This window comes from Coturnix japonica, chromosome 20, assembly GCF_001577835.2.
Source record: "Coturnix japonica isolate 7356 chromosome 20, Coturnix japonica 2.1, whole genome shotgun sequence".
NCBI classification, from domain to species: domain Eukaryota; kingdom Metazoa; phylum Chordata; class Aves; order Galliformes; family Phasianidae; genus Coturnix; species Coturnix japonica.
In genome coordinates, this window is record NC_029535.1 from 8,651,868 (window position 1) to 8,663,744 (window position 11,877).

At 50.6% G+C, this 11,877-nt stretch overlaps 1 protein-coding gene across 1 annotated transcript; it reads right to left on the minus strand.

Annotated features, from left to right (window-relative positions):
* Positions 1–393: 393 nt before the first annotated feature.
* On the minus strand, positions 394–11,873 carry TTI1 (TELO2 interacting protein 1). The gene is made up of 7 exons (XM_015881826.2): positions 9,307–11,873; positions 8,669–8,857; positions 7,833–7,978; positions 6,861–7,001; positions 5,658–5,862; positions 4,888–4,975; positions 394–1,919 (listed from the first exon to the last, which is right to left on the minus strand). The coding sequence occupies exons 1-7, from the start codon at positions 11,588–11,590 to the stop codon at positions 1,697–1,699; spliced, it is 3,276 nt and encodes a 1,091-aa protein (XP_015737312.1). The 5' UTR covers positions 11,591–11,873; the 3' UTR covers positions 394–1,696.
* Positions 11,874–11,877: the final 4 nt, after the last annotated feature.

An 11,877-nucleotide genomic window follows, 5' to 3' on the forward strand; every position in this document is an offset into this window, starting at 1 on the left:
TGTGGCTGTTTATTAAGCCATGGAGCTCCATTGCCCCCACAGCACTGGGGGCAGCGCGGATGGAGTTGGGGGCTTCACCATGGACAGGAGACACCGTCATCACCTCGAGCGAGGAGAACCGGAGCCCATCGATACAGCGGGACTTTGTCAGGGCAGAAATGGGTGCAGTGCCAGCGATGGAGCTCCGCTCATCTCCATGCGTTGCGCTCCGCTGCTCCCCGCAACTCGGGGTGGGAGGGAGGATCAGCCGGAGGGTAATAAACGTCTGCAGGAGGAGGAAGGGGGGGAAGAGCCGGGGCTGCGCTGAGGAGAGGAGCGGGCTGCAAATCACCTCAAACGGCGAGCAAACAAATGGCTGTTTGGCGTGGCAATTTGCAAAAGCTAGAGGCAGGCTGTTAAAAATAACAGGTTTTATTGGAAGAGATTCATTTCGCTGAGTTGATGGGAAACATTGGGAGCAGGAGATGGAGAGACGGGGCTGCAGCGGGGCTGGGGGCTACACCCGTGTGCGGGCTCACTCTGATAGCTCTGCTCATAGAGAAGCTGCTCGCTCCAGCTGCCTTCCCTCATCGGGTGATGGGCTCTGAGAGGATCCCGGACCAAATGCAACCTGATGTTAAGCAATGGATGTGCTTAGAAAGAAGCATGAGGGGTAAAAGCTGAGCTGCAGCCTCGTGCCCTTGGTGAAAAGCCACAGAGCTGTGTTCCTCATGGACAAACAACTAGGAGCAAAACCAAGGTGAGAGGAACCCTCTCAGCAGCCCCCATGATCCCCATGGCTGTGGATGCTCACCCAGGACCGCCAGCAGTAACACACAAAGCTGGTCCCATTAACAACCCATTTATTTCACTGCATTTTCTATTTCTGAGCTCACTTCTGAAATGAGTCGAGATCTGCCCTCCCACATCACCAGCATCAAACCTTCACCAGTCTCTGCCCGCGAGCAGCCAAAGGCCACGTGGGGTGAGGCTGATGAGCCTGGGGATGGATGGAGCAGTGCCTATAGGGCTTGGGGCAGCCCCAGCTACGTGCAGCAGGACCTGCAGCCTTGCACCAAACATCATCATCATGTGCACAACCAGCAGCATGATGCTTCTCCTTGGGGGTGGGCGTTAAGAATTGGAGAGGTTTGAGAAATAGCCCGCAAGAAATGGCAGGCAATCTGGGAATAAGGGGGACTCTTAAATCACTTGCAAGTTGTAAATCAAGGTTGGCTGTTTATCTAAAGGATCTGCCGCGGCTCAACGGCGAGAATCAGGCAGCACAATTCATTTGGCCTGACTTAAATAACTGTAAGGGAAAAGCCTCCCTATTGCTGAGGAGATGGCAGGATGCTGTTGTCCTTAGTAATACTGGTGAGGCACTCGGTGTAAATGCATGTAACTCTTGTTCTTGGCTTCAGTGAATATCAGAAGAGGATTTCCAATGTGCTTAAAGTGCTGTGCCTCCATAAGGGTGAAGCATTAGTTTCCAGGTGGGGACAGCACAGCTGGGAGGGCCGGGGGTGCTGCAGGGATGTAACCCAACAGGTGAGTGCTGGGAAGTCACCTTCAAACACCACTAATAGAAAAGGAGCCTCAGTCCCCAAACAAGGCTGTGGTTTCACCTGACTCCGGGTGCTGCTGATGGGATCCTCCCAGGTGAGCGCTGTGTGGTGGTGGTTCTCCTCTCCTCTGCCAGCTGCTGTGAAGGTCCTCATGGAGGTGGTGCCCTTGGTGCCCCTGTTCTCTCCTGTTGCTGCAGCTCCTCCAGCAGGAGCAGGATGTTGTCGGTGAACTCATTGCGCTGCTTCCCCATCCCACGCAGCTTCACGGGCTGCAGGCTGCTGTGGGGTGGTTCGTATGGGTTTGGGCAGCACAGCTCGGAGAGGAACAGCCAGGTGCTGTCAGGGTCCACACGCAGTAAGTGGTGGAAAACGCTTCAGAAAGCAGTGGGGAGAAAGGAGAGAAGAGTAAGGAGAAAGGGTTTTGATTTACATCCAATGGGGTCATTATAAGCACATAACACCTCCCCAAGGGATCTGCTGCCTCTCATGCCCACCACGGCCCACAGCATGGGATCATCTCCCATAACCCGGAGTGCTGTGCAGCTCAGAGAACAACTTGACTCTTACAATTCCCAACTAACTCTTTGGGTAGTATCTAAGCAACCTGTTTCCATGGCAAAGAAACCTGGGGTTAATCCAGGTTTGTTTTCTGTTGTTGTTGGTTGTTTTTTTTTAAGTTCAATATGATTTCATTGAGTGTTGCCTCGTGCAGGTGGTTGTCTTAGTGGGCTCCAGCCCAGCTTGCAAATGACAGCTGTCAGTAAGAACCCAATAAGCTACACAGACAAACCAAGGGATGTCTTTAATGCTGTGTAATCAAACACGGGATCTACAAAGATCCCAAAATAGCTCAGATTTGTTCCAGTTGTGTTTAGCCAACTGGTTCTTGTGGCACTGGGCAGGGAGGTGATTCTGGTGCCTGGGCTTCTCCCAAGCTCTGAGCAAAGCCATGGAGCAAACGGGCTGGCAGAAGAACCAGCTTTCACAGCTGTGCTGGGTATTAACTGGAGGCAGCTCACTGAAGGCTTCAGGAAGAGAGGGGAAATTATTTCTGTGCTCTTGGAGGGGAAAAAAAAACAACCCCATTCCTACCCAGAACGATGATGGAAAGGTCAGATGGGGAACTTTGCAGCCTGTAAACATTTATTAAATAGAAGTGTAGATTTCAAAACAGTCACTTGAAACTGAGAAGAAACGCAGCTCTATTTGTAAAGCGCTGACATGGGCCGCTATTTCTTCATCTCCTTTCTTTCTTACCCCCCCCCCCCCCTTCAGGGTTTGATGTTTTGTTTTTCCTCAAGCTGAGGAACTTGGGGTGATGCCATTCAGTGAGTTCAGCAGATGCTCAAATTCATGTTTTAATTTACACCATTCCCCCCCCCCCCAATCCCATTCCTGACCCCTCACAACGCAGCCTCTCAGCTGCACAGTGTTTGGTCACCTTCCCTGCAGGCGTGTTGGCTCACCTTCAATCAAAGCAAAGCTATTTCTACGTACTCTGCTTTTCCCAAGCCTTGGTGTTTTAGTTTCTTCAAGCAAGATGTGGGTGATATTTATCCCCTGGAATAGCACCAGCAGCCATAGGAAAGCTCTGCTTTCCCTGCCTCAGACATTCTGGAGTTCTTTTTCTCCCAGCATCTGTTTTTGCCTGTTGAGTTCTGCACAAAGCTGCATTTACCAAATTCACTTACTCCCACTGCTTCATCCAATAAAACTACAGGGTCCCATAAATGGGATTAAACAGCCTCCCTGGAGCACCATAACATTCCTGGAAGACAAAAATCTACTTATTTGTTTTGGTGATGGCAGCACGTTGGCCCAAAATTGCTGCTCAGCCCTTTGTATCACTATAGAACCTTCACTTTAAAATCAGGCTTAGACAATGAGGGGAGTTATTGCAGCTGGCTTTGGATGAGCTGACCTTCCTCCTTGGCAGGTCACAACTCATGAGTGGCGTAAGAAACCACAAAGGTGAGCAAAAACCAGTTAGCATAAATCAGCACGGCACGTGGGTTCCAGGCATCCTTTTACCCTGTATGATTTTGGTAGTGATAAAGCTGAGTTATGTGATGTGTGTTGGCACTCGGGCTGCAGCTAAGATTAGTTCTGTTCTATCTGTTTTTAGAAGCATTTAAATTGCAGAATATTTCATGTAGCAGGCTGATCATTTGCCCTTGCCTAAATGCACATCATATGGCTAATTCAGTACTCCCCCCCCTCCCCCCCATCCCCAGTGTGTGTGTGAGAAATTACACAGCTTTTCAGCCTGCTTTGTTAATGATTTAAAAGCTTAAGTTTCCAAACAGATAAATCCTGGTGTTCTGCTTTCCATGCTGGTGTTGCTTACACAGATGAACATTATACTGTATCGAGGATATGCAAGCCTACAGCAAAGAGCCCCTTTGCAGAACAAATGCTGCTGAAGCCTGCTGAGACGCCATAAAAGCCACTAAGGTAAAAATAAACTGACTCTTACCAACTCCGGAATACAAACAAAGGTATGGCTTCAGCTTCTGAGAGCTCTGTCTGTCTCAGCTGCTGCCCAGCCACACAAAAGCTCTCGCACACCCCTGGGAGGTCTGCACTCAGGTGAAAGGGAGCTGACAGCTTTTTCCCTTTTTAAAAGCCTGCCCTCTGAAATCTGCTGTGCCTGCTGAACCTGCTCGCAGCTGGCTGCCTCTCCCATTAGGGGAGGGAAGGTGGGCCACACAAAGAGGGTGGCTCTTCCCCATCCTTCAGCAGGAACAGAGACATGTGGCGTTCTTATTCGTTTTCCACGTTCCATAACCGGACACATTTTTGTCTGCTGAAATGTCTGCCCTTGTTTCCAGGTGACAACGTATGGCAGGAGTGATTTCTTATCCTGACAGCAGGAACATGTTGAGCAGGGTTTTGAACAGCAACTAGCAAAGTGTGTCTGTCAACGCTTCATAGGGCTAATGCATGTTCACCTAAACTGTTTGTGCTCTTTTAACCTCTCCCAGCCTTTGCAGAGCGAGACTGGTGCCAAGACTGACAGCGACCTCAGCAACACAGGTCTACCTGGCTGAGCCTGGGGTGGGGGAACAGGCCTTTTTTTCTGCCTAACTGCGGGCTGGCAGGTGGAGGAGGTAAGTCATTTTGCAGGGCCCTACAGCAGAGCTGTTCTTCTAATAGGTCTGACCCACATGGATAATTCATCTTGAATAATAACTGAGAAATTCTATGAGACAGTTTTCTACAAGACACAGACATGCTGGGGAAAGGAATGAGAAAGGAGTAAGAGGAAAGGGGTTACCGTGTTTCTCCCCCTCCCTAAATTACTTGTACACCAGATAGATCTGCATTTAAGAGACATTACCTCTGGGCAGCTTCTTGCAACTGCATGGGTTGCTTGGCACTGAGGTACACCAGGCAGGCATCTGCCACTTTATTCAGGTCACTCTCACCTGCAGAAATGGAACAGAAAAGAAGGGTAGGAGGTAACCTACTCAGCTGCTGCCACCTAATAGAATCTGCTCTAAATTGGCAGCAATGGGCTTCTGAGCCTTTGAACTGTCTGACCCAGAGCTCTTCTGACCTCTCCTCTTGAAAATCTTGCTGTGGAGCTAGGAAAGCAATCAAGAGTATTGAGAGAGGAAAATAGCAAGCAGCCAGCAAGCCGTCTCCTTCATCAAAGTCAGCTCCAGAAATTTAACCTAGAAGAATTTCAGAGAGTTTCATTCCATAGAAGAATAATGTGTTGCATGTAAAGGGTCACCCAGAGAGATACCTCAAAACGGAACCAGTCAGCTTAGCCAGAAGTCTCATCTGGGTGCTGGTTTTCAGCTAAGAACAAAGCATGGCCTAACAGGTCTGACTGCAGCAGCTCAAACATTCCACTTCATACCCATTCTAATACACAAATAGAACAAGTAGTCAGATTCTGTGTGGCACAGGGAAACTCTCTCTTTAGAAATAGAACAGATTAAGGTCCAGGAGGACCTGGGTGGGATGGATCTGGAGAAGATCTAGAGATCAGCCTGTGGGGCACTAGAAGAGTGGGAACCAAGTGCAGGCCTGGTTAGCCATGACAAAAGGAGTTACATCAGACAGAGATCTCATACATTCCACACCTCCCCTGGTACTCACCCATGTCCAGCTTCTCACACAGAGAACCCAGTCCCTGCAACACAGCGAGCTGTAACTTGAAGGCAAGTGTGTGGTTGTACACAGGCCCAGCTCTAGCACTTGCTGCAGCTTGGCTGAGGAGGGAGCTGGTCAGCTTAGGCAGGACATCCTTGGAGAACCTCTGCCTCAAAAAGTCCCCACACTTTTGTGCCAGGGTACACAGCACCTGGTGGAGAAACTTCAGTTACTGGAGGTTAAATGCACCTACAGGTCTGTGAGTGGGCTGCTCAAAATTACTGCACTCAGCAGCACCAGCAGCTCTGTGGATAACACATTCTCTATTGATTATTTTACAGTGGAACCAGCCACCACCTCCCGTGCAAAGCAGAAGATAAACGTTTGACAGAGAGGCTGGTTGAGCTGCACCTGCTGCTCAGTTTCACACTGCTCACTTTCTGGGATTGCTCTTCTCTCCTCAGCAAGGCAAAGGTAAGGGTGGTTTGTGAGGGCCTATTCAGAACTGCTGGAGGAGCCTCAGAATCACAGAATGACCCAGGTTGGAAGAGCCTCTGATGGAAGCTGCTTTGCAAGAGTTAGTCCTGCACAGTGATCTTGCCCTTGTTTCAGAGCCGGCACACAGGATGTACGGCTACTCTGAAATTCTAGCGCGTGGCTTCTTGAATTTGGGGAATCAAAACTTTCCTTTTATTCACACTGAAGGATTTGAAAATGAGTCTCATTCTGCACAGCAGAGGAAGCCCAGGGAAACTCCGGAGCTGTCAACCTCAGGCAATGCGTTTTTTGTGTAACCAGTGATTCAGGAAGAGAACGCTGTCAGCTGGCATGGCCACGAAATCTTTTGATTTGTTATTATGAGGCTAAGTCTGCACTTAACCTCTCCCCTCCCCTGCCAGTGTTTCAATTGCAAAACATTCCCCTCTCTTCAGCCTAAGACTTCCAAAGGGGGCTGCTGAGGCTGTGCTTCCAGCAAGGGTAAGTTGTACTGTATAGTATCAAAGATTTTATCTGTGGACATGCTGTGGTTAAGAGGGCTACAAACCTACCCAGTGCAGGGAGGTGATCCTATTTTCTGAACCACAATTATATATAATATAAATATAATATAAATAATTCCGAGTTCCTCTCACTGGCCACAACAGCTTCTGAGCTGCTTGCCTTCTCAGTGCCAGCTTGAAGGCTGTTGGCAAAGATTCACTGCTGTACCTTGAAGGCTCTCAGCACTGCCAGAGGGTCATCGCTAATCAGCCGAGTGACAAGAGCTGGCCAGACACGATGAGCCATGGGAAGCAGATGGTTTCCGTGAGGATGCAGCACAGTTACACAGAGCTCCAGCACGTCCAGGACCTGTGCACAAGAGATGGGAAACTGACTATCAGAACATTGCAGCACCAGGAGTTCAGGTGGATGCCCGGTATCACAGCAGGGAGCGAGGATAAAGAAAGATTCTAACACAAAGGGGTATAGTTTCACCTCAGCGTGAGCTGGGATAACTGAATACTGCGCAGAACATTGGCCTGCTCTGAAATCAACAAGCAGCCCAGTGATGTAACTCATGCAGGGCTACCTGGCCAGGCAGAAATAAGGACAGGATTTCTAGCTGGATCCCGCAGGCTGAGCTGTGCACTAGGACCCCACTGTTCCTGTTGCACAGCAGCAGGATCACCTCATAGGGCTGAGGCCGCTGTAGTAAGAATCTGGGTTATGCCTCACTGCTGCATTTTTCTGTCTTGCTTTGCAGTTTAAAAGGAGGACACCTTCAAAGGATTTTATAATTTAAAGAAAGGGGGAAAAAAAAAGCCAGGCTTCTAGGCTTGCTTATCACAACCCCAGCAACTTCTGAAATGTTTGTTAGTCTGTGAAGTCTACAGGCAGAAAGGGGAGGATGGGAGAAAGATGCTTCTCCTTCTTCCACTAAATGCTGAGGTGTGATGGGGCACCAAGGAAATGTGCTTGTCACAAAGCCACCCTTAATATCACATACAGCCTGGCTGCCATTCCTAACAGACTGATTTCAGAACCCTTTTCTTGCTGACACTTGGAGGGCCTGTCCTGAATAAGCATATGGTAACACTAATCTTGAGACAGCAGGAAGCCCCGCATGTATTATGTACACATCGAGGAGGCTTTCAGCCCCTCCATGGGCACCAGCTGTCCCTTAAACCTCTGTTCACTTACCTTCAGCCGCACACGGAGGTTCCTGTCAGACAGCAAATGGATGCACCTCTCCATCACATCTTTGGCCAGCTGAGCATGGCTTGGCAGTGGAGTTTCTCCTGCATCAGAGTCGCTCGGCTTGGGCTTAGCAAGGAGGGGAACCTCATCTGGAGGACAAAACTATTACTGAAACCATGAAAATGATTTAGAAATTCTGGGAGATCAGAACACCCACCCAGCACTACTCTGCAAATTCCTAAATGAGACCTTTAGCATTTCTGAGCATGTTTAGATATAGCCAAGTATATGCTTGAGCTCTGCGAGTTAAATGGCGGATTCAGATTGTGGGACTGGGGAAGTTTTGCCTTCTTTATTGCACAATGCAATTGGTCTGACGTTTACAGTCTCTCTTCACCACAGACCTCTTTATTTCCCATTGATTTTTATTAAAAATGAAAAGCTTGGATATTTAAAGATGGAGTATTTAAAGGTCAAGACTGCAGCATAGCCCAGTAAAGACTACAAAGTTCCCTACGTGAATGTCTGTAGGGCCTTCCAAGGCCAGGTTGGAAAGAAGCTGCAGCATTATGAGACAGGACAAAATGGTACAGGGCTCCTGAGGGAGGGTGAGGAAGCTGAAATGGGATTCTGAAATGAGGCAAGTTTGGGTCCTGGACCCAACAAAACAAGAACACCAAGCAGCACCTCATGTGAGCTACAGACAGCTCAGAGCAAACCTGAGATTGTCATGAGCACATCAGTCTTATAGTACCATCCAGAGACACTCAATTGACGAAAGGAAGCCTCAGAAATCACTGTCTTTCTCTAAGCTGAAGATACTCAGCTCTGGTACTGACCTGCCTCCTCGTCACCCGAGTCAGAAAGGTTGCCCTCTGCAATCTGCTTCTGCTTGATGTAGTCGAGGAAGAATCGCTCCACTTCCTGACTTGTTATCTCCTGCTGCATGTGGGATGAAGTCCAGCTCTGCCCCTCTGCAGCCTGCCTCTGCTGGTGCTCCTTGCTGCAGGACGGCCCAAACCACTGGACTGCAAGAGAGGAACTGATACATCATTAAGCATTGGTAATTTTTTCCTGCAAGGCAACAAGCTATCACAGTTTCCTTGAGATGAATATGACTTTTAAGCATGGGATTGAAGCACATAACTAGGCAGAAGCTGTCACATCACGGGGACCTCACGTGACTGTTAAAACCCCGATGGACACAGCAATACATCCCAAATGCTTCTACCGAACACTTATGGGAGGAGTAAAACTACCCTTTTTGACCCACATCCCCATAACTCTGCAGGCCAGGCAGACAAAGTGGTTATTATTATTGCCTTTAAGCAAAGAAACTGGTTATTACTGCCCATAAGCAAATGTTGCAGTACCTCAGCTACTTGAAACCCCTCCCCATGGCAAGTCTAAATGTCAAAGCCAGGGACCCTTTGTCACAGCAACACTGAACAGTGCAAAGTAAACATCACTTAGATACCTAGAGCTGCCATTAAGGAGTGGAGGACACCGAGGAAGGTGGAAGCCTGGTTATTATAAGACTGATCTAGTGCAGACAGGACATCTTGGATAACATCTTCTATCAGTGGCAGCAAACTGGCATCTGAATGTCTCAGCATCGTGCCCAGGACCTGGGCAGCATGTGGCTGTTGTGCCAGCTGACGCAAGTTCAGGGAAATCCCATTCACCAGATAGTCAGAATTCTGATTAATCAAACTCTGCACAGAGTCATAACCGCAGGCCTCACATATGTCCACCAACGTCCCCTGTGCTGTCTCACTGATGAGCAGAGTCTTGTCACCGGCCTTTTCCAACACTGGGTAGAGAGCTGACAGCAGAAGCAAGCGGAACTCTCTCCCCAGGACGGTTGCAAAGCAGCCAACCCCTTCCAGCTGGATGCAGAGCTGCCACACGTTGCTGTTCATGGTGTGAGTCGTTACATTCGGGCCTGAGGATGGCAGAACTTTGCTGCATGCAGCTCCGGGGAGGGCAGCAAGTCCTGAGCGCGGCACAGAGAGCTGCTCATGGCTCATCTCCTCTGTATCAATGCTAGTGACCAAATACCAGTTTGCCCGGTCTGTGTACTCCTCAAGAATGGATGTTATGGACCCTTTGAGATCATCCATGCTCAGTGAAGCTTCCCTTTCCTGAAGGACATCCACCCCTATGCCAGCAGCTCCTGCAATCAGCTCATTGAGGACCATGGCAGCCTGCTTTCGATACACAACAGACTCACTGTACAGCCCCATGAAATGATCCACGAGCAAATAGAGGTTCCCATAGTAGCCGAGAACACGACAAACTTGCTGAAGGAGCTGGAAAATTCTTTCCTCCGTGAAGAAGCGGAAGTATTTTCTCTGCCACCTGCCCTTGTGCACACCATGCTGCACGGAGGGGTCGTAGCCACCCACACAGCCCCAGCGCCTGTCCTCCACTATCTTCACATCCGTCACATCCAGCTCCAGAACCTGCATCAGTGCTTTGGACAGACGCTGGAGGTGGGATACGGAGTTGAGGACGATGTTGATCTTGGGGCCCAGCAGCTTCAAGTAGCCGAGTAATAAGCTCAAAGTGGAAAACTTGCCTGTGTCGTCCTGAGAGCTCATCAGGCGAGGAAGGGCTGTGGCAAGGGAATGGAGGTTCTCTGAGAGAACATCGGCGAGGGCTCTGTTCTGTGCTACCAGCTGCTGCTCTGCAATGCCCTGCAGCACTTCGTTACACCTGCTTTGCACTTCGCTGTTCTCATCATTAACCAGCCCCACCAAAGCCTTTAGAAGATGAGTGCACGAGTCCACCAGTGACAGCCTGCAGCTGCTCAGCAGGTGATGGACAAGTTCCACCAGCTCCAGCCTCACCCTCCAGTGAGAGTGAACAGAGGAAAGTTCGACTATTTTATGGAGGAGGAGGCAGAGTTTTTCTGAGGTGCTTTTGCTCCACTCAGGCCCTCTATGGACTATCAGTTCTGCTATTCTGCTTTGTTCTACTGATGGCTTTTCCTTCTGCTTTGGAACTCTGGCCAGCTGCTCATCAGCCATTACAAAACCAACGATGTGATAAAAGAGTCTGATGGCAGACACGGTGATTCCATGCCCTTGTTTGACGTCTCCAGCAATAATCCGAGACAGCGCAATAGAAACACCGGGCAGGAAAGAAGCAAACAAATCCCCACATCGCTGCTCCTCCTCCTCGCATAGACACCGCTGCTCCTGACACTCGCCCTGTAGCATGAGGACCTGCAAACACTCCAAAGCAACCAGCTTCACTTGCTTGGCTCTCTCTCTCTCCGCCAAGCCCAGGAGCAAAGACACAGCGAAACCGAGGAGCGGGAGGCAGGAAGGTTGATACAGAGCACTGAGCGCATCCCTCTGAGCTGAGTGCATCAAGGCCAGCATCGCCTGCATCACAGCCAGCTGCAGCTCCTCGGCTGGTGCAGCAGCTCCGTGCGGGGCGGGCAGGCAGGAGCACAGCTCGGACAGCAGCTCCTGCAGCAGCCGCGGGCTCCTGACGCTGGTGTTGAGCAGCACAGCAGACAGGCACTGCAGCACGCGCTGCACCACGCGCTCCTTTCTAGGCCCGGGCACCTTCAGTGCGAAGCGCAGCGGGAACAGCACGTAGTCCTGCAGCTCCTGAAGGGCCCCAGCGCCCACGGCCGCCAGCCGGGCCTCCAGCCGGGCTACGTTCTCCACCGTCTGCGCCTTGGTCAGCTGCACGCAGGCGGGTCGCAGCGCACCGAAGGCCTCACGAGGGGTGTCGAACACGGCCATGGTGGGACGGAATGAGGATCCAGCCTCGGAACGGGGCCACGGGGCCTCGGGGCCGGGCGCGGCCTACCTGCGGCCTACCTGCGGCCTACCTGAGGCCTACTTGCGGCCTACCTGGTGCCGGAGCGAGGCCTTCGCGTGTGGGACGTGACGGGCCGCAGCCTGACAGAGACCGCAGAGCACAGAGCTGTCAGAAAAGTCTCGTTTGCCCGCACTGCGCATGCGCTTCCCCCTTCAAAAAAGGCAGCGCGCTCCGCGGCGCCTTGGTGGGCTCTATTTGTGACCCGCGC

What these genes read in the sequence shown, in the direction of transcription:
- TTI1 (XM_015881826.2), bottom strand. Translation starts at nt 11,590, where the DNA reads ATGGCCGTGTTCGACACCCCTCGTGAGGCCTTCGGTGCGCTGCGACCC. An exon ending in CAGTGCTGAGAGCCTTCAAG is followed by an intron (nt 5,863 to 6,860) that starts GTACAGCAGTGA and finishes TTTCTCCACCAG; the next exon opens with GTGCTGTGTACCCTGGCACA. An exon ending in TTGCAAGAAGCTGCCCAGAG is followed by an intron (nt 1,920 to 4,887) that starts GTAATGTCTCTT and finishes TGCTTTCTGAAG; the next exon opens with CGTTTTCCACCACTTACTGC.